The sequence below is a fragment of the Alternaria incomplexa genome, assembly GCF_024043165.1.
Source record: "Alternaria incomplexa strain BMP 0042 chromosome Unknown scaffold_2, whole genome shotgun sequence".
In the NCBI taxonomy this organism is placed as follows: Eukaryota; Fungi; Ascomycota; class Dothideomycetes; order Pleosporales; family Pleosporaceae; genus Alternaria; species Alternaria incomplexa.
The window spans coordinates 720,570-747,111 of record NW_026249851.1 but is presented as its reverse complement, the minus strand read 5'-3'; the positions used below and the strand labels follow the sequence as shown (position 1 = coordinate 747,111).

Genomic DNA, 26,542 nt, shown 5'->3' with positions numbered 1-26,542 from the left:
TATACGCTTGCGGCCCTTTTGTTACTGCATCATAGCGCGTCGATTCAGATTTATGCATCGTTCCCATCACATCCAGCATCGGCCATCAGTTTGCACTGAGTTTTGAAGATCGCGTTTATCTTAGCGACATGTATTGGCTGCCCGCAGATGAGAACGGGAAGATATCACTCAATGAACTACAACTAGATATCGTTGGTTTCCTCGCCATCTTGGGCGAGGGTTCCGTGCTCGCCAATGCTCAGGTCTCGACGCTTTCGAAATGGATATTCCTACCACGGTTGATCCCGGCACCTCAAGCCCTGATGAGGCCGACGAGACCATTTCAACTAGAGCCATCCCGGGGTCACGTAACCGGCATCGTCTCGGGGAACCACAGGGATCACATCAATCATATTGGAAACATCGTCTGGTGAGTGCATCTTCTCGGTCAAACTCGGTAGCCGCCAGCTGCCACGAGGTACTTCCCCACACGTCTACCGTGGACCGGAGTCAACAATGCATTAGGCATCACACGTACCAATATACAACCATAGCATAAGCGTGCCATACTAACAAAGTACTAGTGACGCGAACAACCTGAAGCCCTTCTCCGTACGGGTTGTCGAAATCAAACGCGTCCACGACCGACCGCTCAAGGCCAAGACCTTTGGCCCGCTCACAATCGTAAACTTCATCGGCTTCGCCCTCTCTGCTCTCCTCCTTGCGCTATCGATATGGCAGGACGATGGCATGTCGGTGGTAGCGACGGTACTCCTCTCGCTTCTTTCCAGTCTGATCGGACTGGGTAACAAGTGGGAACTGGAACTGCCCTCGCGGAAATACAAAAAGACACCCGTACCAGGGGGAGACGTTGTCATTCGATATCCAAAGGGGTCTTTCCTGATCGTGCGTTGTGAGGAGGACGTGGCCCGAGAACTCTACTTTGCACCGGAGAACATCAACTACCTCTTGACGCACGGTCCGGCATACCGGATTCTGAGTTTAGTGGGCACTATGATGCTCATGGGAGGTGTCATCTGTCTTGCCAATGCTCAAATTCAGGTTCAGATCGCCTGGGCTGGTTCTTACATGCTACTGGGCGCTTCGTACTGGGTTGTCGCTGCCTTGCACAGCAAGTTGCACTGGGACACCTCGTGTTATGAAGTCAGAAACGAATGCCTCTCTGACTCCGATATGGACAAGAAAGGATACCCTTCGGAAAACGAGACGTTTACACAAGCTCTGTGGAGGGCCATTTGTGTCAGCAAAGAGATTGCATGGGTTAAAATGAGCGATGCTTGTCCTGATACCGAGGCCTGGCACGAATGGCTCCTAGAGGCAAAGGCATGTAGTGAAGACTTCCAAACGGTTGAAGACGAGGAGAAGTCGAGAGGCAAGACAATGTGGGAGGTCCCCGAATGGGACGCACAGGGTTCTCTGGGGAGACTGCTGGCTGAGCATGCGGGACGCCAGAAAAAACTCATTAGACAGAAGGTCGAGTCAGCTTGACCAGTTTCATCGGGCTTCATGGACATTCATTTTGGGGTTATGCATAGCGCTGGGACACGACAAACTAACCATCATACAACGAAAATCCTTCTACGACGAGCGCTCATTATACGATTTACGATTTACGACTGAGAACGACGAACTTACCGCGGAGCCACCGTTGCCATCATCTTGTACTATCTTACAACACTCGAAACCTACATCAAGCTTTCATTCATACGTCTCGCATCGTTAGCGCTTTGGGCGTTCTTGTATCTAAAGCATTTTTCCCATCGCAGAAAAAACACACACAGCAGTATTTATACAAAGCTCGCCATTCGCACCAGTCACCACTGCTCGCCAACGCAACTTGTCATATCTGTGTCATACTCTCGAGTCACGCACACATCACCACACCGCGATCAATGCTTGTCAAAACCGGTGTTTCCAGCGTTAAATAGCCTTGGATTCTGCGCAGTCATCTATAGCCGGCGCAACGCTGCGTCCAAACAACGCAGACTCATGTTCGCGGTATGACACCTGGACACACCGTGCTCAGCTCCAGACTCACAGCGGCTTGGCAACTCCGAGTAACCTCGTGGAATGGGAACCACGAGTACAGAGCCGAGGGGAGCGACGAGCCCAGTAACGGGCTCTCCCCGATCTAAGACCATCCTCTCGAGTCACTGGTTATGTGTCACTCCTGCTGGCTGACGAAGAACCCAACAGCGAGAGCCTCAGCCTCCGTCTTGCAGTCATCATTGTATCTGCGCGACCAGACTTCAGGTAGCGCTCTTCCACCGCTGCTCGTATTCCACCTTCCTTCTGACTACACTCCTCAACCACTTTTCCAGATTCTCTCCCTCGACCTGCGCATCGACGTCCATGGCATCGCCTTCAGCCTCCAGTCTCACACCACCCTCCTCTTCTTCGTCTTCGTCTCCACAGCATGCATCTTCGGCCATCTGGCATGCCTCGTTCCACTCCTCGTAGCTGAAGTTTCCCTCGCTTTCGCTCAGCAGCATCTTCCTGTTACCAGAAAATGCGAAGACATGCACAGATCGTATGGGTTTCGCGCGTAGTAGTTCGTTCGCGGTGGGCGAGAGTAGGGGTGGGAAGGAGTTTGTAGACGGCGAGGCGGGTTGTGCGATCATTACGGAAGTGAGGACTGTGCGGAGGGGTATCGATGCAGAGAGGAGCGCGAGGAGCGCAGTGTGAAGAAGGTGTGGGAGGAGGGTCAGAGACTGGGGCTGTTAGCGGTTGATGGTCATGGGGGACGGTATCGCGACTGGACATACGGTATTGACGCCCGCTGTGCTGTCTTCCTCCGGTAAACTCCTGACTTGGAGTGTGATTTGTACAAGTGTCCGTGGTATCGCTCGGGTCAGAATTACACTGCGCAGTGTGTTGTGTACCAGTGTTTCGAGATGTCGTTCTCTTGGACCTGGATGCCCGTCAGTATACCAATCACTACCCCAACAAGCGTAAACACATACTTCCAACTCCCATAGCGGGTCTGACGTTCACCTCGATCGCTGCTTCCTCGGGTAGTTCATCGCGTCGCTGTACTTCGATCGGACCATTGACGGCGCCAATGATCGAGTAGCCATTGTGGGTATATGTCGCAGAACCATCGGCGCGATTCAAATGCGTGAGGGTTACTGTAGGTGCGACCATGATTTCGTGACCCGATTCGTATGCGCGTCGTGAATGAGGAGTTCGCCTTTCCGTACTGTCAACTGTGTAGGTGGTGGGAGGAGGTGTGCGATCGGATCGGAATGCTGAGTAAGCCAGTAGACACGTCGATTCAAAGGGCCTTAATGCGCAAAAATTGGACGAAGGGGTGGGTGCTCTAAGATGCGCCTCTGCACCTCAGTGACGATATGCCATCTCCAAAAGTTTTGGTGGGGATGGCGCTCAGCCCAGCTTGTGGCTCAAGCTCCAGACCTCGGCGCATCACCGCGGCCAGCTCAGCCATGCGACAATTGAGCTGTCTGCCAGCCTCCACTCGCACTTTCACCGCCATAGACATACAACGCATCGTCTCCACCCACTATAACATTACCATCAATATCACGACCCTTCTCAGACATATATAGACACCATGGCAGGCTCGTCGCGCAACGCATCGCCCATCAAGCGCCTCATGACCGAACTGCAAACATACCAACACGACTCCAACGACGCGCTTTACGAACTCGGACCTACAGACGACGATGTGATGCAATGGAGAGCGGTTATGAAGGGTGTAGAGGGAACGGCATATGAAGGTACGCAGAACCCGGCGCATACTTCTCTTCACCGCCTACAGCATCACCACATTCACTTACTAACACATCACAGACGGCTGCTGGCTCCTCTCCATCGCTATCCCCTCCACTTACCCCCTCACTCCGCCCACCATCCGCTTCGTAACGCCCATCTGCCACCCCAACGTCGATTTCAAGACGGGCGAGATCTGCCTCGATCTACTCAAGACCGCTTGGACACCCGCGTATACCATCTCGTCGACTCTGACGAGTATACACCAATTGCTCACTAGCGCTGAGCCGGACAGCCCGCTCAATGTGGATGTTGCGCAGCTATTCAGGACAAACGACGACGTTGGGGCTAGGAGTTTGATCAGGTTTTATACTGTTAGCGAGAAGTATGATTGGAAGGGGAAGAGATAGGCTGTATAGCGTGATTTGGGTTGGAACAGATGTGGCTTGTTGTACATTAGCGTAAGAAGGCTATGTCGGAGGATTTATTCGGGCGTTTGGTTTGATTTGGGACGAGATACCTACATTGGAGAGCGCGAACGCATCATGTATTCGCAATGGAGTATTTTACCGACACATCATCTACATCTCTCGCACTTGACTTTCCAAGATCGATTTAATTACCGACAACGTCATCAAGCCCGACACAGCCCGCCACATGCACGTGGACCCACGGCTGTGTTTCAACTTCAGCTCCCCACAACACTTCTCGATTACGCACTCCACTGATCGCCAATGCAGCATCTCAGACTGAGCAGTCATAGACGAGAAAGATCGACGGTATCCCTTCTTGTCCGAGTACGGTTCATACAAGCGGCCTGGATCGACCGCTAACTTGACCTCTCCATGCGACTTCCTGTTGACTGTGTTGCATGCGGTACGTACTCTTTACACAGTTCAAATGATTATCATTACGAGGCCTGCAGTGAGATGTGTAGAAAGTGCTTTTGGCGCTTAGCATGGGAGTTGTTAGGCAAAACTCCGACGGACACATTTGTCTGGCGCTTAGAACGGACCGTAGTAAAGGTCGAGATCACGTCATTCGATCCCCAGGGACTTCCGATACGAAAGTCCGGCTACTAAGTTCAGGTAGCGGGAACTAGTAATGCGTCGTCTAGGCGCTCGGGAACTTTGATATGCGCTCGGCATGTGAAGTAGAAGCAGTACCGATTTATACCTAGAGAGTAGTTTGCAGCTTGTTTCAGATCGACTACTTGCTAAAAGCCCAGAAAATTGCGGTTGTCTAGATTACAAAACAAATGCTAAGATACACCGAAACATGAAGAAGATCGGGTACATCCCCCGAGCCCTTCGTCTCAAAATACCAACATGACAAACACCCACCGCGGAACCAAGAAAAGCAAGAAAAAACATGATAAGCAACCGGATCTACCCATGCCGGCTGTGGCTTAAGCCTCGCAAACAGTAACAATACATAGTGTCGACAAGTTTCGTCTACCCGCCCCACTTTCACTCCACTTTCCTCAGCTGGTAAGCGTGGAAACTACGCAAGCCACAACACTCCATGCTCAAAACTGGTCCGCTTCAGCACTTTAACGTTGAGCCTCAGTATCCACTTCTGCTGAAGTCATGCGACCACGATCGAGCGATGGTGGCTTGTGTCCAGGCAGTGTGCGTTGTCGTGGGAGGTAAGGTGTCGCTGTACGGAAGAAGGCATGTTGTGCGAGCGTGCGATCGCACTTGCTTTCCGACCTTCCCCTAGCTTGGGTTGATCATGCGGTGAAGAGGTAGCAGAGGGGGCTCAACCTGCGGTGACGGTCCATTGAGTGCGTCGCCAGCCTTTGGTCGAGACCGTGACCGTACGCTCGAGGAGTGACTCTTGGTCTGGAATACTGTTTGGCGAGACGCGACGGGTGAATGAGATAGTTGACAGTTCTTCGGGTATGTCTTCCGAGGGTGGCTCAGTCTTGATAATTGTCGACTGAGTTCTGTCGTGAAGTGACTCTTCGGTCTTAATGGTCGGTAATGGCACTGGGTAGTAGGGCGCGTCGTATGGTCCTGGTAGGTTCTGCGGCGGTGATATCCAAGGATAGATCGGAGACAGTACTGGCTGGAGTGTCTCTTGTTGGAGCGAATGGAGGTACTGGTTCGGTTCCCGGTCGAGCGATGGCCGACGAACAAAGACATCGTTCTGTCGTTCTATGCTTGACTTCTCTTCTAAAGTAGCGCCGACAGTCTTTACATTTTCCCCTTTAAGATGTGCTTCCTCTTGATATGAATCTTTTCTTTGGTGAATGGCCAACTTCTTCTCTTGATTGATGGGCAAGTCACTTTGATCCATACCCGGACTAGTCATCCTTCTTCGTCGTCGTGCAAGGAAAGCCGATCTCGAAGCAGTGGAAAAGAGCGCCAACAACAAGAACACTTCAAAAAGATGCCGTAGACTGACGAGCGGGAGCCGCCTTTCTGTACTGAGCGAATTCGTTGGGTTGGGAAGTGGAGGCATAGGTACAAAATGACGCCGACGGAAGACAAGTGAGGCTTGGTGGGATCCACTCAGACTATGAGAAGCGTGGGATGATGCAGGTCCTAGATGAACTAGCCACTGCGTCAGTCAAGAAGACGGGGAAGCAACCGCTTTCATACAACTTACTTCGAGTAAGAACGGGAATGACTGTTAGCATAAGCACTAGGATCGGAATCCTCCGTTGTATAGTAGAGAACTAATAATACTCGGGTACGGTTATTGTCTCGTTCCTCTAGGATTGGCACCGGGGTCTATGTATAAATAAGGATATCGCATGTGAGAGTCAGGTTTGTTCCTGGGGCATCAATCTCTGCGGAACGCGCCATCCTGGTCTACGTATATGCTTCGACGGCGACATCAGCACGCCCAGATACGGTTGAAACATCGAGATATCGGCGAGCTAGCGCGGCGTAGTCCTGGTGACGAAAGCTGGTGGGCAAAGTGAAGCGTAAGCCCACGATGCGCAAATCAAGCAAAAGGCAACAAACTGATCGTGTTCAGCTGTGACGAATAGCGCCCGTGGAAGGCATACATCACGGATTCTGCTGGGGTAGGCATGGTTTGGTGCGTGGCCTCAGCAGGACGACCAGTGTCCTCGTGTCTTGGCTGGTGGTATCTCAGCTGAGTTTGCGATGGTGGCGTTTGTTGTGGCTAACGCCACTGGTTCACTGGCCTAATCGGCAGGGGTGACCCGAGATCTGATCCTGCGCGCAAGAACAACGGCGAGCTGGCTTGACACGTATGGCGAGACCTTTGCGCGGATGTAGGGGCCGCCAGTTGGAACGATGCAGTTGCGCCATTACGGGCGTTAGAGCGAGGTGTGGTGGGTGAGTAAGGCGTCCCGTGACGGATCGGTTTCAGCTTCTGCAGGAACGCCAACCGAAGGGCAGGCGCTCATGATACGTCGGGAAACAACTTAAGCAATATGTAAGAGAGGCGGCTAAACAAAGACTCGCAGTTGAAGCAGAATAGCAACACGCACAAGCATCAGTATATTCAGGGAAACAACCGCCACACATGTGCTTTTTTGCGGGGCGGTACCCTTTTTCAACCCCAAGGAACCACATCGCGTGAGAGGCGGCTGGTGCGCGATGCTGGCTTAGTGGGTTGTCATCACGTCTCGATCTTTACCAAACTCAACCGTTGTATGTGGCTGTCGGGACATGAGTCAATCCGTCGCGTCTCCGACAGCCATTCGTGGAATGTCCACGATCTGGAGTACATCATGCGATCCCCACAACACCACGCGATATTGAAGAAGCTGGGCAAACCTCAAAAACAGGTTCTCGGTAGCGAGCGCGCATCGAACAACGGCGAGGTTGGCTATCTGTCAGCTGGAGGTTATGGATGGAACCTGGAAGATACCGAATGTATGGAGTACGGCGTAGGAACTACCTAGGTACCGAGACGCGATCACTCGCATTCATGAGCTCGAACCTGATACACAGAAGCCACTTCCCTATCGACAGATCGGTGGCTTTAACTGGCCGCGTGCAATATTACCTCCCCCAGGCTTCGACTACCCTCGCGAATTCAGGTTTCCAGCAGCTGCACCAGTGTCCACATTCTAGTGATCTTGTAATCCTTGCGTAGATCGAGCACGCCTCTCGCGAACAGTTGCCTCAATTTCGGAGACGCCGTTGATGCGAGAAGATCCACGTCTAGCGGATTCGAGATCAATACCAGCGGCTTCGAAGCAGGAGCACTGGGTCATCATCAGACGCGCGGGAGCTTGGGTAAGCCCCTGAATGTAACGATGGGGATGCATCGATGGTGTTGGTCCTGTCGATCTTACGCAACGTCCAGCTGTCCTAGTCTACTCATCACGGCGATGCCGTCGCCACGTGAGCACGTGACTAGCCCCTACACTAACGCTTCTAGATCGGGCAGGTGGTCACATAACTGAGTGAGATTCCATGAAAAAATGAACTCAAATAATTGTAACAGATTGCCAAGGCATTTTTGCAAGAATCCGCCTGACCTGTAATCTCATGGTATAGAACATGCCGACTCTTTCGTATTTCCCCGTCCCATGTCTGGCTGGTATCAATACCAATCCAATGACTGTTTCGCTTTCGTGCGCAAGTCTCTTCTTGACCCCAACGATGGGCAGGAGCGTGAGTACTTGGTCCTCTGAAATGATATCGATACATTCCCACCTTCCTCGAGATGGCGTGCCGTCTACTGCTGTGTCAAAAAAGATTTCAGAACCAGACGAACTGTCTAGTGTGACTGATACCGGAATATGGCTGCCGGATTTTTGTGGGAAGACCTAGGTTATCTTGCCAGTTTTGAGCTCAAGTGAGAATTGACTGTTGTGATTGACTGTCCAACATACCGAGGCTAACGGGCCAAGAAGTTTGACGTACCCATTACTCACTTGACCGAAGCGATAACCGTCAAGGTCAGTCACTACAGCCTTCTGGAGGACCGTTAGGTAGTCGTCAGAGTTGTAGTTGTGTTGACAAGATGCAAGTGAGATCTTGCCTTTGACTGAGGCCCAGGACCATGTCGGCGCGATGAATCGTTCTGGGGATGGACGCGTCGGTAAGGCGCCCGATAATTCGTTTTTCGTAGTTTTCCATAGGAAGTATGCAGGCAAAGAGGACTGCCACAGGCCTGCGAGATAGCCGTCCCCAGGTGCGCCCGGTTCAACGACGGACACACTGCTTGCAATACCTGCCAGAGCTGGTAGTTTGTCACGATCAAAGGTGATGCTGGACGTGGTATACAATTCAACAATCGCATCCCAATCCTGAAAAACGGACGCAGACTTCATAGCAGCGTGCATCGTAACTTGCTGAATGGAAACAGGCCCAAACGTTGCTCTGATGGCGTTCAAGAGTCTCCTTATAGAGCTGATTCCCGATGGAACCTGCGAAATGTATTTTGCTGGCCAACGGTCATCTCTTGTCTCGTCGCCGAGTTGTAGTTTTTTTATGTCGATAGACGTGTGTCCACGCACACTACTGGGTAGACCTTGGTGGTACGTCTCGCAGGCAACAAATTGCCTGCACTCCCAGAAAAGTTGCCCTCGGCCGAACTGAAGAACACGTGGCGAAAGGATACGCTCCTGGAGTACCCAGGCACGCTGATTTAGCGGTTCACGTGTGAGCTTCTGAGCCCACACATCAGGTTCGCATACAACTAGGTATCTCTTTATTGCATCCTCTTTGCAACCAATCCAGGATATATATAACTCAGTTGGTAGTACAGCTCGTGGGTTTCTGTCCCAGAAGCAACCTTCGGCGGAGTTCTGTGACCCAGTGGCAGCTATATTGAGGAAGCAATACCTATACACGAGGCTCATTAGACTGGCTTCATCGATCCAATCGCTCACGTCGTCCTGTATGATGCAAAAAGCATCTATCCAGAGATAACGAAGGCCCAATTTTCGAGTGATGCTAAACGCATCCAAGAACGTTGTCGTGAAGTATGACGAATTGACGCCTTCCTGAAAGTAATGTATATTCGATACCATCATGATAGGCATAAGATGGTCTTTTCCCCAGCAATGAGAGAGTGTCGCGTAAGGCTGTCCAGAAAGGACGTCATTACGATGCACTAATCGTATGAGATCTTCATCAGAAATGCCGACATCCAGCACCCGCGACGGGAACCAGCGTTCGGGAATAGTTGCGTTGCACCGAACATGATTTTGAGTACACTCACCCATCCAGCGATCGATCAAATTCCAACTCTCGGGAGAAGATGTTGACGAAGCGGGTTTGTACGCCGCGTGTTCGCCTGTGTGTGAAAGTGAGTAATCAATCCAATTGATAGATGCTTCTAGCCAATGCTTACTTCGAAGCGTCTCAATGACCTCAAATGTGAAACCCAGACTAAAGTTGTTCACACCATCCGACGTCAACATCCACTCGAAAGAGCTTTGCCAGCTTGCTGACGAAGTATCAGACTCGCATTTGATTGGGAACAATGTCCCCGAGTAATCAGCGAGCTCTCTTTGTATGTATCCGAGAGTTTCCGAACATATCCCGCAGAACTGCTCGGAAGAGTTCTCCAGAGATGCAAGTGATTCGTGATGGACAAGATCTTTATGCCATCCCGGATGGCTGATGATATCGACGATACCCTGACAGGTTGCACAAAGCTCGTTGAAAGTGACAGAGGCCAGGCTAGGAATATGAACGGGTTCTGCATCATGTCGGCCAGTCAAACGACGCAGGAAAGTCCCAACAGTGAGTTTGAGCAACAGACACGTTTTCTCCAGTAGTTTCAGAACGACGAGTAGAAGATCGAAGAAACAAGAGGCAGTAGACGCCATATCGGAAGTAACAAAGTTGTAGTTTGATGAACTTGTCAGGCGGGTGTAGGATGATCGCGCAGATTGTGGGGTTACTCGAGGCTGAGCAACACATCACACAACGTGCACCCCGCTTCCGACCGGTCAGCTACCGCCTCGTTCATTCGCGGAAAGACTGCATGGTACGTTACCACCACGTCGGCAGTAACTGCAGGCATCAGAAGGACTTTTGCCAGCCTGAACGGTAACGCGCAGATCTCTGCCAAGATAGTGGGTTACTTGGGGAAGATGCGATAGGAGCATGTAGTATTTGTAAAACTGATGGCAGGCCTCCTGAGTAGCGCTGAGTCCTCCAGCCTATGTGTTGAGCTGAAGCTTGGGCCCACCTCATACAAGAAAAAAACCCGAACAGGTCTGCAGGCTACATTAAGCTAAAACCTTGCAAAGTAGGTAATCCAACGTCAACGTAGGCTCCAGGCTGTCCAGTCTTTTCCTAGGTTGGCGTGGGCCGGCCCTCTCTCCACTCGTCAAAATCCTTCTGACCGGGCATCTCTCTGCCATCAGAGAGCTTGAGTCTGGGGAAATGTACATCCTCGCGGTTGTATGTGGGCTCCTTCTGGGCCAACTCTTCGTTGACCAGAACCAAAGCGCCCGAGTGCCATCCTGCAGCACTCACCCGAAGAGCGAAATAGGCACCGAGGCCGTCTTCACCACGGTCCTGATCCCAGGCTCTTCCTTCCTGCTCGAACCACTCACTGACCTCGCCTTGGACGTTGGGGTCGGTCCTGAACATCTCCCTGCGCTCTTGGCTCTCTTCTGCGTGTGCTTCATCATGAACCGCTTGCTTGAGCCATTCGTTTTTCCTCGCGTCGAACCAGATCTGACGACCGCGTGTGTAGGCGTGAGGGACAAGTTGTCCGTTGCCATTGAACCGGTCATACACGATACCTCGTGCGTTCCCGACTAGGTTATCACCGTTCGAGCCTAACCCCAGTGCGCCACAGGCTGAGTTCTCGGTACCGTATGAAGTTATCTTGCCATCCGAGTGGAGTGCCAGATAGTGATAGTCACCGAAAGCAATCGAGATGACGTTACTGTTCTGCAAGGCTGGAATTTTCTTCAGCCCCTGCACATCCCCTGGACTGTGACGATTGCTCCAACATGATTCGAGATAGTTCTGGTCGCCGGTAATTACTTCATCGTCCCTGAAGATGGCAAAGTTGCGGAAAGAGCCCTGAACGTTAAGAGGAGCTCCCTGGTCGTGACGCAGAGTTTGGAGCTCAACAATATCCTCGACACGATTCTTTTCCTCGAATCGTCCACAGAACACCTTACCCAGGTCTGTGCTGAACAGCACAAAGTGCTCCAGGATAACGTAGTTCAGTACTGCTCCAACCTCTTGACGCAGAACTCTCTGCTCATCTGAATCGCGGTTGCCCTTGACATGCTGGTAGCCGGTCTTGGGAACTTCGGCATGTTCCAGGACAAGCATAGTGTCTGTACCTTCATCGCCATGGTCTCGCTCAACGGGGTCCCAGACGACGATGCCAACGCCATGAACATAGGCCGAGCTGCGGCTCCATCCTGCTACCACTTGCTTTACTTGTCCGAAGTTGGAGGTCGCGTTCGACTTCTCGTTCAAGGAGAGTTCGTTCAGCTGCAGAGTAGCGAACTTGACTTGGAGCGCAGGCTTCTTGACATCGTACCACGACCAGATTCGGCCGCTGTCGGAGAGTCCAAGTATGTGTGCACGGCCGGAGGAGAACTGCCGGATGGCGACAGACGGCTCTTCGTATTGGGCCTCGGAGGTATTTGAGGGATAGCCTTCTGGGAAGCGGAGTGGTTGCAGAGGCCCGCTAGCAATGAGTATCCTCTGGCCATCAAGGGCGCCAGCAGTGTAGAGGGTACCTTTAGAGGTGAGCAAAGTCGTGGACCAGCCACCACATTGCATGTCGGCAATGACTCCTAGTTCTCGTGTCTTGTCCATCTCCGTCGGAAAAGCTTGATGGGCGTTGTACATGCGCCTGCCTGGTCGCATCATCCCAGCTCTCATCCCTCTCATTCGAGGCGTCCGACCATGTGCGTGGTCCTCCGGGTCTGAAGCATGCCCCAAGCGGTTGTGCGAGTTATGACCCCATGTGTATACGCGGCTCTGGGTGAGCATGCGGCGATACATCTTCTGCCAGCGGTCGCCGTCATGTTGTACGACTGGCTGGTTCGGTACGCGGAAGGTCGTTCGAGCGAGATAACTCCAGTACGCTGGGTCTAATCGGATTGACGGTTGCTGGAAGGCTTTGCACGTGCTGCAGAGGCCGAGGAAGCTCTTGGCATCGAGGTATGGGAATACGAGTACGAGGATGTCGAGGGGGAGGTCGGTGATGGAGTTGATGGTGTCGGCCATTTTGGGGTTGCGAGGCGTCTAGACACCTTTTTCGGCGGGTCGAATGTATAGTAGAGGAATATATAAAGAGGCGTCGTTGTTCGAGTGTGAAGTAATGGAGCCTGCTCCAGCTGGCAATGACGACGTGTGCGTAAACAAGATGTTTGCGCTGTTGGAGAAGGCGCGATGGATGCCTGCCCAATGACGCAGGGAGCGCGGGGATCATTGCGGGACATTTCCGTTTTTGCGCTAACCAGAAGCGGCGACCAAACTTCTGACTCAATTCACGCGTCTCTATCAAATTTCCACCTGCCCAGCGACACTGGACCATACACGCACTGCACTACTCCACCTAATAAAACCAATCCAAGAAAACCTGCAGGCTTGGAGATACTGGATTTGGGACCAACTTCACGCCGCGACACTTGATTTTGCCCCACCACGCCTGATCGTTCCACACCTGACTGGCCACATTCCAATTCTAAAAGGACGACAAGAAGAGAAGAGTCGCACCGCCATGTCTGAGACAACCGCTGCAGAGCCAGCGCCAGCACCCGCTGCGGCAGTAGTACCACCTCAAGAAGGCGCACCTGCAACACCAAACGGCGATGCCACAGACGGGCCCAAAAAGCTCTCACCAGCGGAGTTGAAAAAGCAAAAGGCGGCTGAGAAGCAAGCAAAGCGAGCCCAAGCCAAGGCTGCGTCTGGTATGCCAAACCAGCAGCAAGGACCTCCAAAGGAAAACCAGAAACAGCAAAAAGAATCGAAGCAGACACCAAAAGACGACAAGTCAAGACCACAGCCACCATGGCGGCAATCATCGCAAGCCAACGCACCAATCGTGAAAGACTCAGAGAGAAAGACGAAGAAGGGGAAAGAACCAAAACAGACTGGTCTGTTTTTTGGTCATCTCTACAGCCAGCCAAAGCAACAATCTCTTGTCGGCGCGTCCAAAGATGTACATCCTGCGGTTCTCGCGCTGGGCCTACAGTATAGCAGCTACGCCATCTGTGGTAGTACGGCACGCATGGTGGCCATGCTCTTGGTGTTCAAGACAGTGATCGAGGCCTATCAAACACCCCCAGGAAACAGTTTGGCCCGACATTTGACCAGCCATCACCTTGGTCCTCAGATCGAGTTCCTGAAGAGCTGTCGACCGCTCAGCATCAGTATGGGAAACGCCATCCGATGGCTCAAGGATAGTAAGTGGGAATTTCACATTGAACTGATAGAGCAGACATGACTTAACTGAGCGTCGGGGTTTCTAGAGAACGTCGGAAGAGATACTGACATCTTCCAGTCATCATTAAGATAGATCCTTCAACTCCGGAGAATGAGGCGAAGCGAGACCTCATCGAAGAAATCGACATATTCATCCGCGAACGTGTTACAGCTGCTGACCGACTCATCCGTGACCTGGCAGCTACCAAGATCCAAGCTGGCGATGTCATTCTGATTTACGCGGCATCTTCGATAGTCGAACAGACCATCATACATGCTCACCAGTCCGGCAAACCCTTCTCAGTCATCGTCGTGGACTCAAAGCCATTATTCGAGGGCAAGCAGCTAGCTCGAAAACTCGCAAACCACGGCATCTCAGTACGCTACTATCTCATCACAGGAGCTTCGCACGCTGTTAAGGACGCGACGAAGGTCTTCCTGGGTGCCCACGCGATGATGTCGAACGGTCGCCTCTACTCGCGCGTTGGCACAGCTCTGGTCTCCATGCTTGCCTACTCTCACTCGTTGCCCGTCATCGTACTCTGCCAATCAGTGAAGTTCACCGAGAAAGTGGCGCTGGACTCCATCGTCGGAAATGAAGTCGCCCCTGCCGAGGAAATCCTCTCTGAGGCTGAGCGCCGCGAGCTCCTTCCTCTCAAGTCACGGTTTACGGCTTCGAAGAGCGACGACAAGTCGTCATCGGAAGAGGCACCTGCCGATACCACAGACGTTCTCAAATGGATTGACGATGCAAAGAACCTGCATCATCTCCAGGTCCTCTACGACGTTACGCCCGCACAGTACATCAACATGGTCATCACCGAATACGGCAGCTTGCCACCAAGCTCGGTCCCCGTGGTCCACCGACTGAGTACGAACATATAATCCTGTCCAGCGTTTTCTTTTTGTATTCAGGGTACTTCCTAGAGCAAGTGCTAACATTGGACTTTCAGGAACTGAAGAGCAGGAGACGATGCCTACTAAGAGGGGCGTTCGTCAAGCTTCGGGTTGGTAGGATTTCATTGATAGGTGTGTCAGGGGATTCGCGATCTCGGAGGTATTCACAGTGCCGGTATTATTGGAATTTCTACGAGTAAGATAGCATACGAGGTATGGTGTTACGAAGGAATCAACATCTCACGCCAATGATTTTCTTCACTTCTAGTCCTATCTCATCGATCCCGAGGGAGTAAATGCTGAATTTCACTACCTAGCCACAAAACCTCATTCTGAATTCTCGATGGACAGCCCCGCGATCTCGGCTTCAAGCGCTGCCATTTGCGCCCTCAGCGCCCGAACCCGCTCTCCCTTCTCAACCACCTGATCAATCTGAGTATTCGCAGGCCCACCTCCACCCCTCTTCATTTCCTCCCTCATCATGGAAAACGCCAAAACTTCCTTGATTGAGTAGTTGTTCGTCAAGAACATCAAGATGCGATCAAGCCCAGGCCCGCACCCAGCCGTGGGCGGCATCCCATACTCCAGCGCCTTGATGAATTCCTCATCAATGCCCTGCGCTTCGTCGTCGCCTTGAGCCTTCTGCCGCGCTTGCTCTAAGAAGCGCTCGCGCTGCTCGAACGGATCGTTGAGTTCGGAATACAGGTTGCAAATCTCCTGGCCGCAGACAAAGGCTTCAGCGCGTTCTGTGAGGCCAGGGATTGCGCGATGCGTCTTGGCTAGTGGAGACATGAGCTTCGGGTGGTGTATGATGTACGTGGGGTTCGTAATGCGCGATTCGATGTAGACCCCGACGAGCTTGTCGAGCAGACGGGCGTTCGTATGCGGAGGTGAGCAAACGATGTTGCGGTCATCCAAGAGGCCGAGAAGGAATTGCCGACTGTCCTCCGTATGAAGTTCAGATGGAGGAGGAAAGCTGACAGCACATGCAGCTTCTAGAGCTGGAATCATATCGATACGCTCCCACGGCCCCTCCCAATTGATCTCGCACTCGTCACCAGTCTGACTCTTGAACCTGGTCACATACGACCCAGTCACCTCCTTCACCAAACCAGAAATCATCTCCTGCGTCAACTGCATCATCACCTCATAATCAGCATCTGCCTGATAGAACTCGCAGCTTGTAAACTCAGGATTGTGAGTCAGATCCATATCTTCATTGCGAAACACACGTCCGATTTCGAACACGCGATCAATGCCGCCAACGACTAAGGGCTTGAGATGGAGCTCAGTAGCAGTCCGGAGGTACATGTCTCGCTTGAGATCGTTGTGGTGGGTGATGAAGGGCTTGGCTGCTGCACCGCCGGCTTGCTGGCAGAGGATTGGTGTTACGACTGAGATGTAGCCGCGACTGCGCAGGAACGTGGTGATATAGACTTCCATTGCGTCCCAGGTGCGCAGCATGTCGCGGCTGCGTCGATTCGTAATGAAGTCGAGGGGTCGGTCGCGGTGTCGCGTTTCGGCGTCAGTGAGCGTCTTGGGCAGCATGTGCAGGCTGGGTGCTAGCAAGATGACCTTGTGCGCGAAGAGCGAGAGCTCGCCTACGGGTCGGTTTCGTGGTGCTGTTCGCCCTGGGTGCCCGATCACACCGATTTGGTCGCCTCTCGCGAGGTGTTCGTGTTGCTGCTTGTATGCTTCGATGTCATCTCGTTCAGTCACCTGACACACGACCTGTATCTTGTCTTCGCCCACCTGAACTTCATAGAAGCGCAGACGCTCTCCTGCACTACGAATAGTGACGATGCGGCCACGTATTATATACTCTACGTCTTCGAGCTGGTGGCCCGTCGCTATAGATTCGTGTCGAGCGCGGAACGCGCCAAGGTCCAGGAGATTGGGAACGAAGGAAGAGTAAATGCCATTCGCACATGTGTTCTGACGCAGACTCTGTACTAAGGTATAGCGGTTCTCGTAGTACTTGTGGGGTGGTAGCGTCTCCTGCTGGTCCGGTCTCATACGTTGGTTGAGCGCCTTCATGGTGATACCGCTGGCAGTCATGAAGATCAATATTTATGTTCTTAGAAATTCGTTGTTCGCAAGACAAAAAAAGGTATAGTCAATAGCCGAAGAAGATGCTTTGAAGTTGTTTTGCGCTTTCGGATGGAACAATGGTGTTCTTAAATATTACGAACCGCAAGTCCAGTCATCGCTTGTGAGTCAAGTACTGCATCCCTCGCGAACATCTGCCCTCAGGCGCCCCATCACTGGTCTCATCAAATCCCAGAGACATGAGGCCGAATCTGCACTCATAGTTTGTTAACAGAATTTCCCCGCAGTTATACTTCTTTTGCTACTGGCGCTGTTGGCTTTCCATCTAAACAAGCACAGATGAACGTGAATCATTCACGGAGATATTCTACAGGTAAGCATCTAGTCCAAGCAGCATAGCAGGATGCTATGATGCCATTTTATTTGTGCCAATATTCCGTCTTATGACTTGTCCTTCATGGCTCGCAGCGCTCCCATGACATCGATTGGCTGGGTCTTGCCAGTAACCTTCTGGAGTTCGGGATCGTCGACGCGCATGAAGACGTTGTGCTTCTTCTCGTCGCCAATCGTGAACTTACCCTGCGTCTGCTTGTTCTCTTGTGAGAATGTGTCGAGCTTCTTGATGGCATCATTGTTCAGCACACTCTTGGCAAACTTGACATTGCCCTTCGTGTACTCATGCCCAGGGTAGACCTTTGTATCATCTGGAAGAGCCGCTAGGGTCTCATTCAGAGCCTTGTGCATCTGTTCTGGAGTGCCTTCGAAGAATCGCCCGCAACCGCCGATGAACAGTGTATCTCCGGTAAAAACGGCGCGGTCGTTGCCGTCTTCGAAGTAAAAGCATATGCTGTCCTGTGTATGGCATGGTGTGTGGAGCGCTTTAACGTTGATGGAACCGATCTTGAAGGTACTGTTGTGGCTGGGGGTTTCGGAGACCTTGTCGCAGTCACGACCGCCAATTACAGGTAGGCCGAATGCCTTGATCTGGGAGGACGGTTAGCTGATGAACTTCCACCCTGCTTGCTTCTTCCTAAACTTACTGTATCCACGTTGCCTCCTGCATGGTCTCCATGGCTATCCGACACGTCAGCGAAGTCGCATTGTGTAGCGCGGTTGCCCTACTGGTGAGTGTTGATGATCTTGGTCAGCTTGAGACCTCCGGTGGTAGTCTGTTCCCGCAATACGGGTAGGACTCTACAGTGGAGTCAGCTAGGCACCTTCTTCCCTATGTCTCCGACGTACTCTGGAGGGTTGGCAGGGTCGATGATAACGGCTTCTTTAGTCTTGTCGTCTGAGACCAGGTAGGCATAGTTGTTGCCCGAACCCTCCCCTGATTAGTGAGTTAGAGTGTGTCTGATGGCTCGAGATGCTCCATCAGGGTGCTCGTACACATGGGGATTGATTGGATATGCATGGCGCGTGCAGCTGGAGACGATGGCTGCTTGGCGTCAACTTCCGATTCGAGATTGTGGAAGCAATTGCTCGCGCTTACCTTGGTTAAAGTGCGGGAGATTGATGCTAGCGAGTATCGTTTGATGGTTGCAGTAAACACGCTCATGAGGAAGACACCGAACAGAAATTGGCGGAGAGTTGAGGAGGCCATGGAGCTCCGCGAAGGCCGAGGTGATGATGACGTTATCGCTCCTTATCGATAAGACACCATCACGTGAGAAGCGGCCCACTTCGAAACGCGTCGAGCTTTGCCGGACGCGTTCGCCTCAAAGACACGATGCATCCTAAATGGCGCGGCATGCGGCACATATTCTTTATCACAACAAGCGATCAGGCACGACGCGTTTCAACGAGGAGATCTTTCAATACAGTGTCTACCATGGAACTAATGGTACCCATACGCCTGACAAACACCTAAATCAAACCCAGCCACGCCATTCCGATGCTCATGTACAGTCATAACAATCGTCCAACATTACAACGTCCCAACTACAGCAGCGCCTTCAGCCTCTTCTGCAGCTCCGGCTTCTCCGATGATCCTTCATCCCTCAAGCGCTGCTCCTGAGGATCGTGCAATGGATCGCGAGTCACTGTGGCCTTGATCTTCTTGCCAAAGTACTCAATCTCCACGGTCTTCCCTTCACTCACAGTGCTGGGTAGCCATGCGTACGCGACAGGCTTGCGTACCGTGTAGCCGAAAGCGGCGCTGGTAACATAGCCGGCTCTTTGACCTTCCACGAAGACAGGCTCCTTGCCCAGAACCACCGAACGACCGTCGTCGACCGTCAAGCATCGAAGTCGCTTAGACGCTGCCTTCCTCGAAAGCTGCGCCAGCGCAGCCTTGCCAACATAGTCCGCCTTCTTGTCCATCTGGATCGCGTACGTCACGCCGGCCTCCCAAGGGTTGTGCTCGGAGGTCATGTCGGAACCCGAGGCTCGGATGCCCTTCTCGATTCGCAGTCCGTTGAAGGCAGCGCGACCAGCAGCGACTAGACCGTGGGGCTTGCCCGACTCCCACAATATGTCCCAAAGTCGCTGGCCATACTCAGGTGTGGTCTGAATCTCCCAACCAAACTCTCCGACGAACGACTTTCGGAACATGGTGACGGGAACTCCAGCTATGCTTGTCTTCTTCACACCCATGTATGGCAAGCCTTTGTTGCTGTAGTCATCGGAGCTCACCGTGCGAATGACGTCGCGTGCGCGGGGACCCCAAAGACCAAGGCAACATGTGCTTCCAGTGATGTCTCGCACCTGAGCCCACTGACCGGATGTGTGCTTGTGTTGACGGCGAGCTTCGCGCGTGAGGTAGGCAAGATCGGTCGCTGTGTTTGCACCTACTTGGAAAAGGTCCTCCTCGATTCTCGAAACGAAAATGTCGCTCAGTACGCCACCGTGGCCGTTGACGAGTAATGTATGGGTGATGGCGCCGGGTTGCTTAGAAACGTCACTGGTCGTCAACCTCTGGAGCAAGTGGACGGCACCAGGACCTGACACCTCGAACCTGTGGAAGGTTGTCATGTCGTACAACGCTACTGCATTTCGTGTCTTCCAGGCCTCCGCCGCGGCAATCGGTGAGTAGAACTTGGACGACCAGGCGTCCCGATCAACAGGCTTCCACTCTTCCGGGAGGGTGTTGACCAAGCCTGCGTTCGCTTCGTACCAGTGTGGACGCTCCCAGCCTCCTACCTCCAAGAAGAAGGCGCCTTGTTCCTGTTGTCGTGCGTAGAAGGGGCTGACACGAAGGTTGCGAGGGTTCTCTTTCGGCGCGAGAGGGTGGATGATGTCGTAAATCTCGACGAAGTTCTGTTGCGAGGTTTCGCTGACGTATTCCGGGCTCAGCTGGACTTCCTCGAATCGTGTCAACTCACACTCAGCAATGTCGATAGTTGAACGGCCCTCTGTAAGGGTCTCTGCTACAGCTCGAGCTACACCGGCCGAGTGTGTCACCCACACGGCTTCGGCGACCCAGAAGTTGTCGAGATTGGGAGCTTGTCCAACGACGGATCCACCGTCTGGCGTGAAAGAGAAGATACCGTTGAAACCATCTGCGATCTCAGTGTTGCGCAGTACTGGAAGCAGCTCTTTGGTGGCCTTCCAGGCAGGCTCAAAGTCTTCGGGTGTGAAGTCCAAACGAGAAGGCATGTGCTTCTCATCGACATGTTTGGGTGTCACGCCCAAGTCTGAAGCCTTGACGGGCATCGGACGGTGGCCATAGTACCCAATACCAAACTGTTCGCCATGTTCTCGGTAGTATAAGTCTTGGTCCTGGTGTCGTAGGATCGGCAGCTCGGCGTTCATGGCGTTGATCTTCTTGTTGACTTCGCGGTTCTCGAGACCGGGGACAGCTGTAGTCTTCGCGTACTGGTGCCCTAGAGGAAGGAGAGGAACCTTCAGCCCAATCATAGCTCCAATCTCTACGCCCCAGAAGCCAGCACACGATACAACTATATCCGCTGGTACAGAACCGTTGTTGGTCGTCACACCGGTGACACGGCCGTCCGCTTGTTCGATTCCGGTAACGACGGTGTGCTCGAGGTACTTGACGCCGGCGTTGCGCGTGTTTTCGATGAGGATCTGTGTCGCACGAGCTGCTAGTGCTAGGCCGTCGCTTGGAATGTGAAGACCACCTAGCACCATGTCCTTGTTAAGGAGAGGGTACCTCTCGAGACATTCATCGGGACTGATCAAGTTTGCCTCGATACCCCATGATTGCGCATATCCGTGTTTGCGCTTGAGCTCCTCCAGTCGTTCTGGAGTTGTCGCAACTTCCAAGCCACCCAATTGGTTGAAGCAGTTTTGACCGTCTTTCTCGAGCGCTTGCAGCTTTTCGACTGTGTACTTCGCGAGTAAGGTCATCGTTTTGGAGGGATTGGTCTGGAAGACTAGACCGGGCGCATGCGATGTTGAGCCACCGGGCATGCTCAATGGACCCTGCTCAACGACGGTGATGTTGTTCCATCCTCGTGAAACCAGCTCGTCAGCGAGGTTAGTGCCGACAACGCCGGCGCCGATAATGACAACGCGCTGGGAGGTCGCCATTGCAAAAGAGTTGAAAAGTATGGAATTGGACAGTTGGTTGCCCAAGGCTGTAGGACGAACTCCTCTTAAAGCTGCTTGCACTCGCGATAACGGACCATTTCACTACGCTCTGCCATCATAGGAGCCGAAACTAAGCGCAGCGCAAACTTCAATTGGCAAAATAATTCCCATGGAGTGGCCAACGGCAGCGTGATGCACGGAAGCAGCCCACCGCCCCGCATGCGATACTTACGACATTGGTGGGGAAGATGCCAGTCGTGGATGTAGGGTCCTGATGTCCATTTTGGGATTAGTGATTATGGTGCGGACGCATGGAGGCAAATCGACTCGGGACTACAATAGCCTGCAACAACCCCGCCTCGCGTGTGCGCAACACCATCCCGTTTTTTTCACGATCTTTACTCCAACCCAAAATTCGTCTCATCTGATATCAGACCTGGATCTCAGGTAAGTATGCATAGTATGGAGAGCTTAGCATGCTTTTCCCGTCAATCGAACCTAATGCGGCTGTCGTGCCGCAAAGATTCACCGATCTTGCTCGCTACAATATATCATTGTAACAAGGATAAGCGTTGCTTCAACATTGAGGGTGACTTTCCGCCATCAAACCTTGCGCCAACCCGTCGCGACCCACAAAGCCGGTGTGAAAGACACTAGGCCTTGAAAGCGTGGCAACAAAAACCATGCGACAACAACCCTCCCGGACCCAGCCTCGATCCTACGGGGCTTCTCGAGAGCACAAACCCCTTTTAATCGGCAACCGCACAGGACCACGTGCAGAAAGGCAGACCGATCTGGCCCATGATGCCGACCCGTGTGGTGTCACCCACATCGCATGCCTTCGATCACTGAGTCGCGCCCTGAGCAATCTTCGCAATGGACTCACTTTGAAGTTGTCTCTGGTTGCGTTCATCGATGAGTCGATTCTGCGAGACAAGCGACAGCTTATATCGCCAAATCACCCAGACACCTACAGTGTTAGGGCAGGCCCAACGTAACACCTTGCTGCGCTGTCAGCACCAGCCGGCAAATTCACGACTGCGATTGCCAAAAGCACCCAAACCCTCCCGATTACTCTCCATATCGTCAGGAGGGGTAGTGACACGCGAGCTGCTGTGGTAACCATCCACGAACAAGGGCGCTTCCACCGAGACCAGTGACGCTTTGCTGTCGTATGCGTTGCGCGACTCGCGTGGCGTCATTCGCACTCAATGACAACGCGCTCAACGGTGCGTGTGCTCCGACGTTCGCTCTACACCCTCGATCAGAGTATCATGGGCTGTAGTCCAGCAGACGTTATCAGCTGCGGTACTACATCCAAGCCGGACAGCTCATCAAGATAGCATCGCTATCTCGATATCTCGACGATAACAGCTGCGATCAACATCTTCAGTGAAGATTTTCGATAAGAGCGCGATAGCACTTGGATAATGCGACCGTAATAGTCCCGCCAGAACTTGGTGGTCGCAGTCTGATCGCGCCTTGGGCTGGCGTCCGTTGTCCGCATTTGGAAATCAGATCCATTCAAGTCCGTGCCAACATGAGGGGCAATGACGAGAATGGTCTATACGTTCAGTCACCATGATTTTCTCCTGCATTGTATGCACAGTCAATGAAACTACTCTGGGGTAATACGACGCTGCCCAGTCATATGACGCCGTTGAGCTCTAGCACAGCATTCTAGAATGTTGAATTGATCACGATGGCAGAACGTGCGGTAACGGAGAGACGTCAAAAATAGTCAGGCTGTGTGGCGCTTGACGGTCACCTGCAGCCGAATTACGTTCCCACGTCCCACTGGTTATCGCTCCTCGGGCGCGAATGGAAGCCATAACCCCATGGGGACTTAGTTGTTTGTCTTACTTGATAAGAGTGAGGAGTTAAGAACCTCGAGAAGAGGGTATAATAACGCCTGCGACATCCTCAACCTGACGTCCATCCTCTCTATCAGACTTGCCCAACACACAATTGTGGTCGCTTCCAATTACCTTTAGTACTCCACTATCCTACTACAAGCATAACACTACATTTCAACACGCATCCTTCACAATGGTCGGGTCACTCCTGAGCTACCTTGGCTTTGGCGGCTCAGCCGCCGCCCAGGCTCCACCAGAGAACCAGCCCGTACGGGCCCTCCCCGCCAACTGGTATACCTCTGAAGAGATGTACCAACTCGAGCGACGCGCTATCTTCACCCGAAGATGGCTCATTCTTACCCACAAGTCGCGACTCGCCAACCCGGGCGACTTCCTTCGCTACAACGTCGCCAACTACGACATCGTCGTTTCCAAGGACCGGTCCGGCGAGATCAACGCATTTCATAACGTATGCCGACACCGCGCGTATCCCGTAGTCGAGAAGGATGGTGGCAATGCCAAGATCTTCTCCTGCAAGTACCACGGCTGGTCGTATGGCCTCAACGGCAAGCTCGCGAAGGCGCCGGGCTACCAAGAGCTCCAGAACTTCGAGAAGGCCAAGAACGGTCTCTTCCCCATTCACACACGCATCGACCGCAACGGCTTTGTCTGGATCAACATGGATGCGAAGAAGGAGCCCGAGGTATCATGGGAGTCACAGTTCGACCACGTCGACGAACAGGCGCGCTTCGGTCAGTTCAACTTTGACGACTACGAGTTTGACCACACCTGGAACCTCGACGGTCCATTCAACTGGAAGATTCTCGCCGACAACTTCAACGAGTGCTACCACTGCAAGAGCACGCACCCCGATCTCACAACAGGTTTGATCGACCTCGAGAGCTACGACGTCTACTGCTCGGCCGACCACATCCAGCACGACCCCAAGACCCCTCAAGACCGCAAGGACCTCGGCCAAGAGATCTGCTCCACGTACTGCTTCCCCAACGCCTCCTTCACCGTCACAAAACACTTCCTCTTCATGCAGAAGTTCATGCCCAAGTCACCTACCGAGTCAGTCATGTACTACGAGGTCTGGCGCAACAAGCACTCGAACGATGAGGACTTCAACCTCATTAGCGACACCTACAAGCGCGTCATGGGCGAGGACAAGGTTCTATGTGAGCGTGCGCAGAAGAACATCGAGGCTGGCATCTTTGTCAACGGTGAGCTGCACCCACACATGGAGAAGGGCCCACTCTTCTTCCAGAAGCGATGTCGCGAGATCGTCATGGAGCACGGCGCGAAGGAGAAGAAGGCCGGTCAGAAGATCTGGCCTGCTAAGCAGCAACTCGAGCCCACTGGTGCCTCGGCCATCAGCAAAGAGATGGAGGACTTCTGCGAGGGTCTTGCTTGTGGCAATGACAACGAGAAGAGCGACCTTGCTTGGTAAGCAAAGTCTTGACTATCACGATTCACGATGCATGGCCTTGGTGTTTGGGTGTTATGAGTACTTGAGGCTTTGAACTCGTACTCTGGGGTTTGTTGTTTGACAGCATTCTTTGTAATGACTCTTAGCGATGATTTCCATAGCGCATCTATTCCCTCCCTTTCTCTATGTAGAATCCATCTTTATGCCTTTGCTACACAACGTCTTTGGCTCTTTTTGGTGACACGCATTTGCGGGTATAGCTTTGACCCTGTGTGTTTCTTCCTTTAGCATGACGTATCAGTATCTCTATCCTTCCTCTTCCCCACATGAACACATCTGCGCGTCGCATGCCAGATCTGCATCGCCGTTAACGGACGTTTGATATCGCACGGTGTTTCGGTCCTAATTGGGAAAGATTGTGCGCCGACCAATCGGATGCATTGGTGCTACTTGAGATAGCCGCTTGGGCTGCGAACGATGCGATAACAATGATGGTTCAGATGAGCTGATGATAGCGCATGAAGAAGTTGAGTGATTAGTATGGTGACGGTTCTTTGACTAAAGATGAAGGCACCGATATTCTATGACGAGAGCTCCATTTCACGGGACGGAGTCAACCGTTACGATGCACCCATCTCTGCGGAGCTCTTCCCGGCGTCATACAATTACATGTAGTCATCATGGAGAAATGATGAGATGCCGATATTATTTTCCTAGTGACACGCAGAATGCCATGTGTGCGTTCCCAAGTATGGGACACTTCACGTTATGTGATGACGTAATCGCACCGTAGCCCACCTGGGCAAACACCCTGATGGCACGCGGGGCATGTTTGACGCGCCTTGCATGAACAGCCTCATCGCGATGTGAAATCAACGAATCAGCAAGATATCACGACCAAACTATCCTCACCAGCGGCGTTGAGAATCATGCCCGGAGCGAAGCACATTGTTTTCGATATAGTCGGCACGCTTGTGTCGCACGAGCATTTCTATGCCGTCATCGACCAACGCCTGGGCCCCAAACTTCAGGCCAGCAACATCTCCGCACGTCTCCTTGGTTTCGCGTGGTTAGAGAGCGCGGAGCGTGAGTACACCTACCTCTCGATTTCGGGCTCTTACGTACCTTTCGCGAAGGTCTTCGAATCCATCTTCTTCCGCATCCTGCATTTTGCTGGCGTAGCAGAGCCGCGCAGCGTCGCGACCGAGGAAGATGTGAAATATTTCATGCAAGAGTATAGGAAGTGCGAAGTCTGACCAGGTGCAAAGGAATGTGTGGACATAATGAAGAAGGCTGGCTGGACAGTCTGGGCGTTCACTAGTGGCGACCGTCCAAGAGTTATGGGCTACTTCGAAAGAGGCAACATTGACATCGACAACAACCATATTGTGACGTGTGACAACGTTGGTGTGGGAAAACCGGATCTCAAGGCGTACGAGAAGCTGATAGAAAAGATTGGTGTTGACAGCAAAGCTAGTGATCTTTGGTTTGCGGCTGCACACGGTTGGGATGTAAGCGCAGCGGGTAGGGCAGGGTTCAAGACAGCGTATTGCTCGTTGTTGGAGAAGGAGGCATTAGACGATGTGTTTGGCAAGATGGACGTTGTTGCTGCAACGCTGCCCGAACTTGCAGAAAAGGTGACTTTACAGTGAGAAGTAATGATAGTGGACGATATGTTACACTTGGGGTTGAATCTCTCAATTAACACGATGGAGTTGTCTAGTACGGCTTCT

General features: G+C 52.6%; 10 protein-coding genes across 10 annotated transcripts; 5 read left to right on the top strand and 5 right to left on the bottom strand.

Annotated features, from left to right (window-relative positions):
* Positions 1-128: 128 nt before the first annotated feature.
* On the top strand, positions 129-1,488 carry J4E90_001737 (uncharacterized protein; the record flags this gene model as incomplete). The annotated part of the gene is made up of 2 exons (XM_051431321.1): positions 129-409; positions 564-1,488. The coding sequence occupies 2 exons, from the start codon at positions 129-131 to the stop codon at positions 1,486-1,488; spliced, it is 1,206 nt and encodes a 401-aa protein (XP_051294455.1).
* Positions 1,489-2,249: 761 nt separating this feature from the next.
* On the bottom strand, positions 2,250-3,144 carry J4E90_001736 (uncharacterized protein; the record flags this gene model as incomplete). Its single annotated transcript, XM_051431320.1, has 3 exons — positions 2,250-2,711; positions 2,766-2,911; positions 2,964-3,144. 3 exons carry the CDS (start codon positions 3,142-3,144, stop codon positions 2,250-2,252), a joined length of 789 nt encoding a protein of 262 aa, XP_051294454.1.
* A 427-nt stretch (positions 3,145-3,571) lies between these two features.
* On the top strand, positions 3,572-4,139 carry J4E90_001735 (uncharacterized protein; the record flags this gene model as incomplete). Its single annotated transcript, XM_051431319.1, has 2 exons — positions 3,572-3,737; positions 3,811-4,139. 2 exons carry the CDS (start codon positions 3,572-3,574, stop codon positions 4,137-4,139), a joined length of 495 nt encoding a protein of 164 aa, XP_051294453.1.
* Positions 4,140-10,973: 6,834 nt separating this feature from the next.
* On the bottom strand, positions 10,974-12,881 carry J4E90_001734 (uncharacterized protein; the record flags this gene model as incomplete). Its single annotated transcript, XM_051431318.1, has 1 exon — positions 10,974-12,881. The coding sequence occupies one exon, from the start codon at positions 12,879-12,881 to the stop codon at positions 10,974-10,976; it is 1,908 nt and encodes a 635-aa protein (XP_051294452.1).
* Positions 12,882-13,377: 496 nt separating this feature from the next.
* Positions 13,378-14,966, top strand: J4E90_001733 (uncharacterized protein; the record flags this gene model as incomplete). Its single annotated transcript, XM_051431317.1, has 2 exons — positions 13,378-14,062; positions 14,161-14,966. 2 exons carry the CDS (start codon positions 13,378-13,380, stop codon positions 14,964-14,966), a joined length of 1,491 nt encoding a protein of 496 aa, XP_051294451.1.
* A 339-nt stretch (positions 14,967-15,305) lies between these two features.
* On the bottom strand, positions 15,306-17,036 carry J4E90_001732 (uncharacterized protein; the record flags this gene model as incomplete). Its single annotated transcript, XM_051431316.1, has 1 exon — positions 15,306-17,036. One exon carries the CDS (start codon positions 17,034-17,036, stop codon positions 15,306-15,308), a length of 1,731 nt encoding a protein of 576 aa, XP_051294450.1.
* Positions 17,037-17,468: 432 nt separating this feature from the next.
* Positions 17,469-18,420, bottom strand: J4E90_001731 (uncharacterized protein; the record flags this gene model as incomplete). The annotated part of the gene is made up of 5 exons (XM_051431315.1): positions 17,469-18,011; positions 18,068-18,101; positions 18,150-18,221; positions 18,270-18,357; positions 18,417-18,420. 5 exons carry the CDS (start codon positions 18,418-18,420, stop codon positions 17,469-17,471), a joined length of 741 nt encoding a protein of 246 aa, XP_051294449.1.
* Positions 18,421-18,968: 548 nt separating this feature from the next.
* Positions 18,969-21,521, bottom strand: J4E90_001730 (uncharacterized protein; the record flags this gene model as incomplete). Its single annotated transcript, XM_051431314.1, has 1 exon — positions 18,969-21,521. The coding sequence occupies one exon, from the start codon at positions 21,519-21,521 to the stop codon at positions 18,969-18,971; it is 2,553 nt and encodes an 850-aa protein (XP_051294448.1).
* Positions 21,522-23,570: 2,049 nt separating this feature from the next.
* Positions 23,571-24,830, top strand: J4E90_001729 (uncharacterized protein; the record flags this gene model as incomplete). The annotated part of the gene is made up of 1 exon (XM_051431313.1): positions 23,571-24,830. One exon carries the CDS (start codon positions 23,571-23,573, stop codon positions 24,828-24,830), a length of 1,260 nt encoding a protein of 419 aa, XP_051294447.1.
* A 908-nt stretch (positions 24,831-25,738) lies between these two features.
* Positions 25,739-26,461, top strand: J4E90_001728 (uncharacterized protein; the record flags this gene model as incomplete). Its single annotated transcript, XM_051431312.1, has 2 exons — positions 25,739-26,023; positions 26,078-26,461. The coding sequence occupies 2 exons, from the start codon at positions 25,739-25,741 to the stop codon at positions 26,459-26,461; spliced, it is 669 nt and encodes a 222-aa protein (XP_051294446.1).
* Positions 26,462-26,542: the final 81 nt, after the last annotated feature.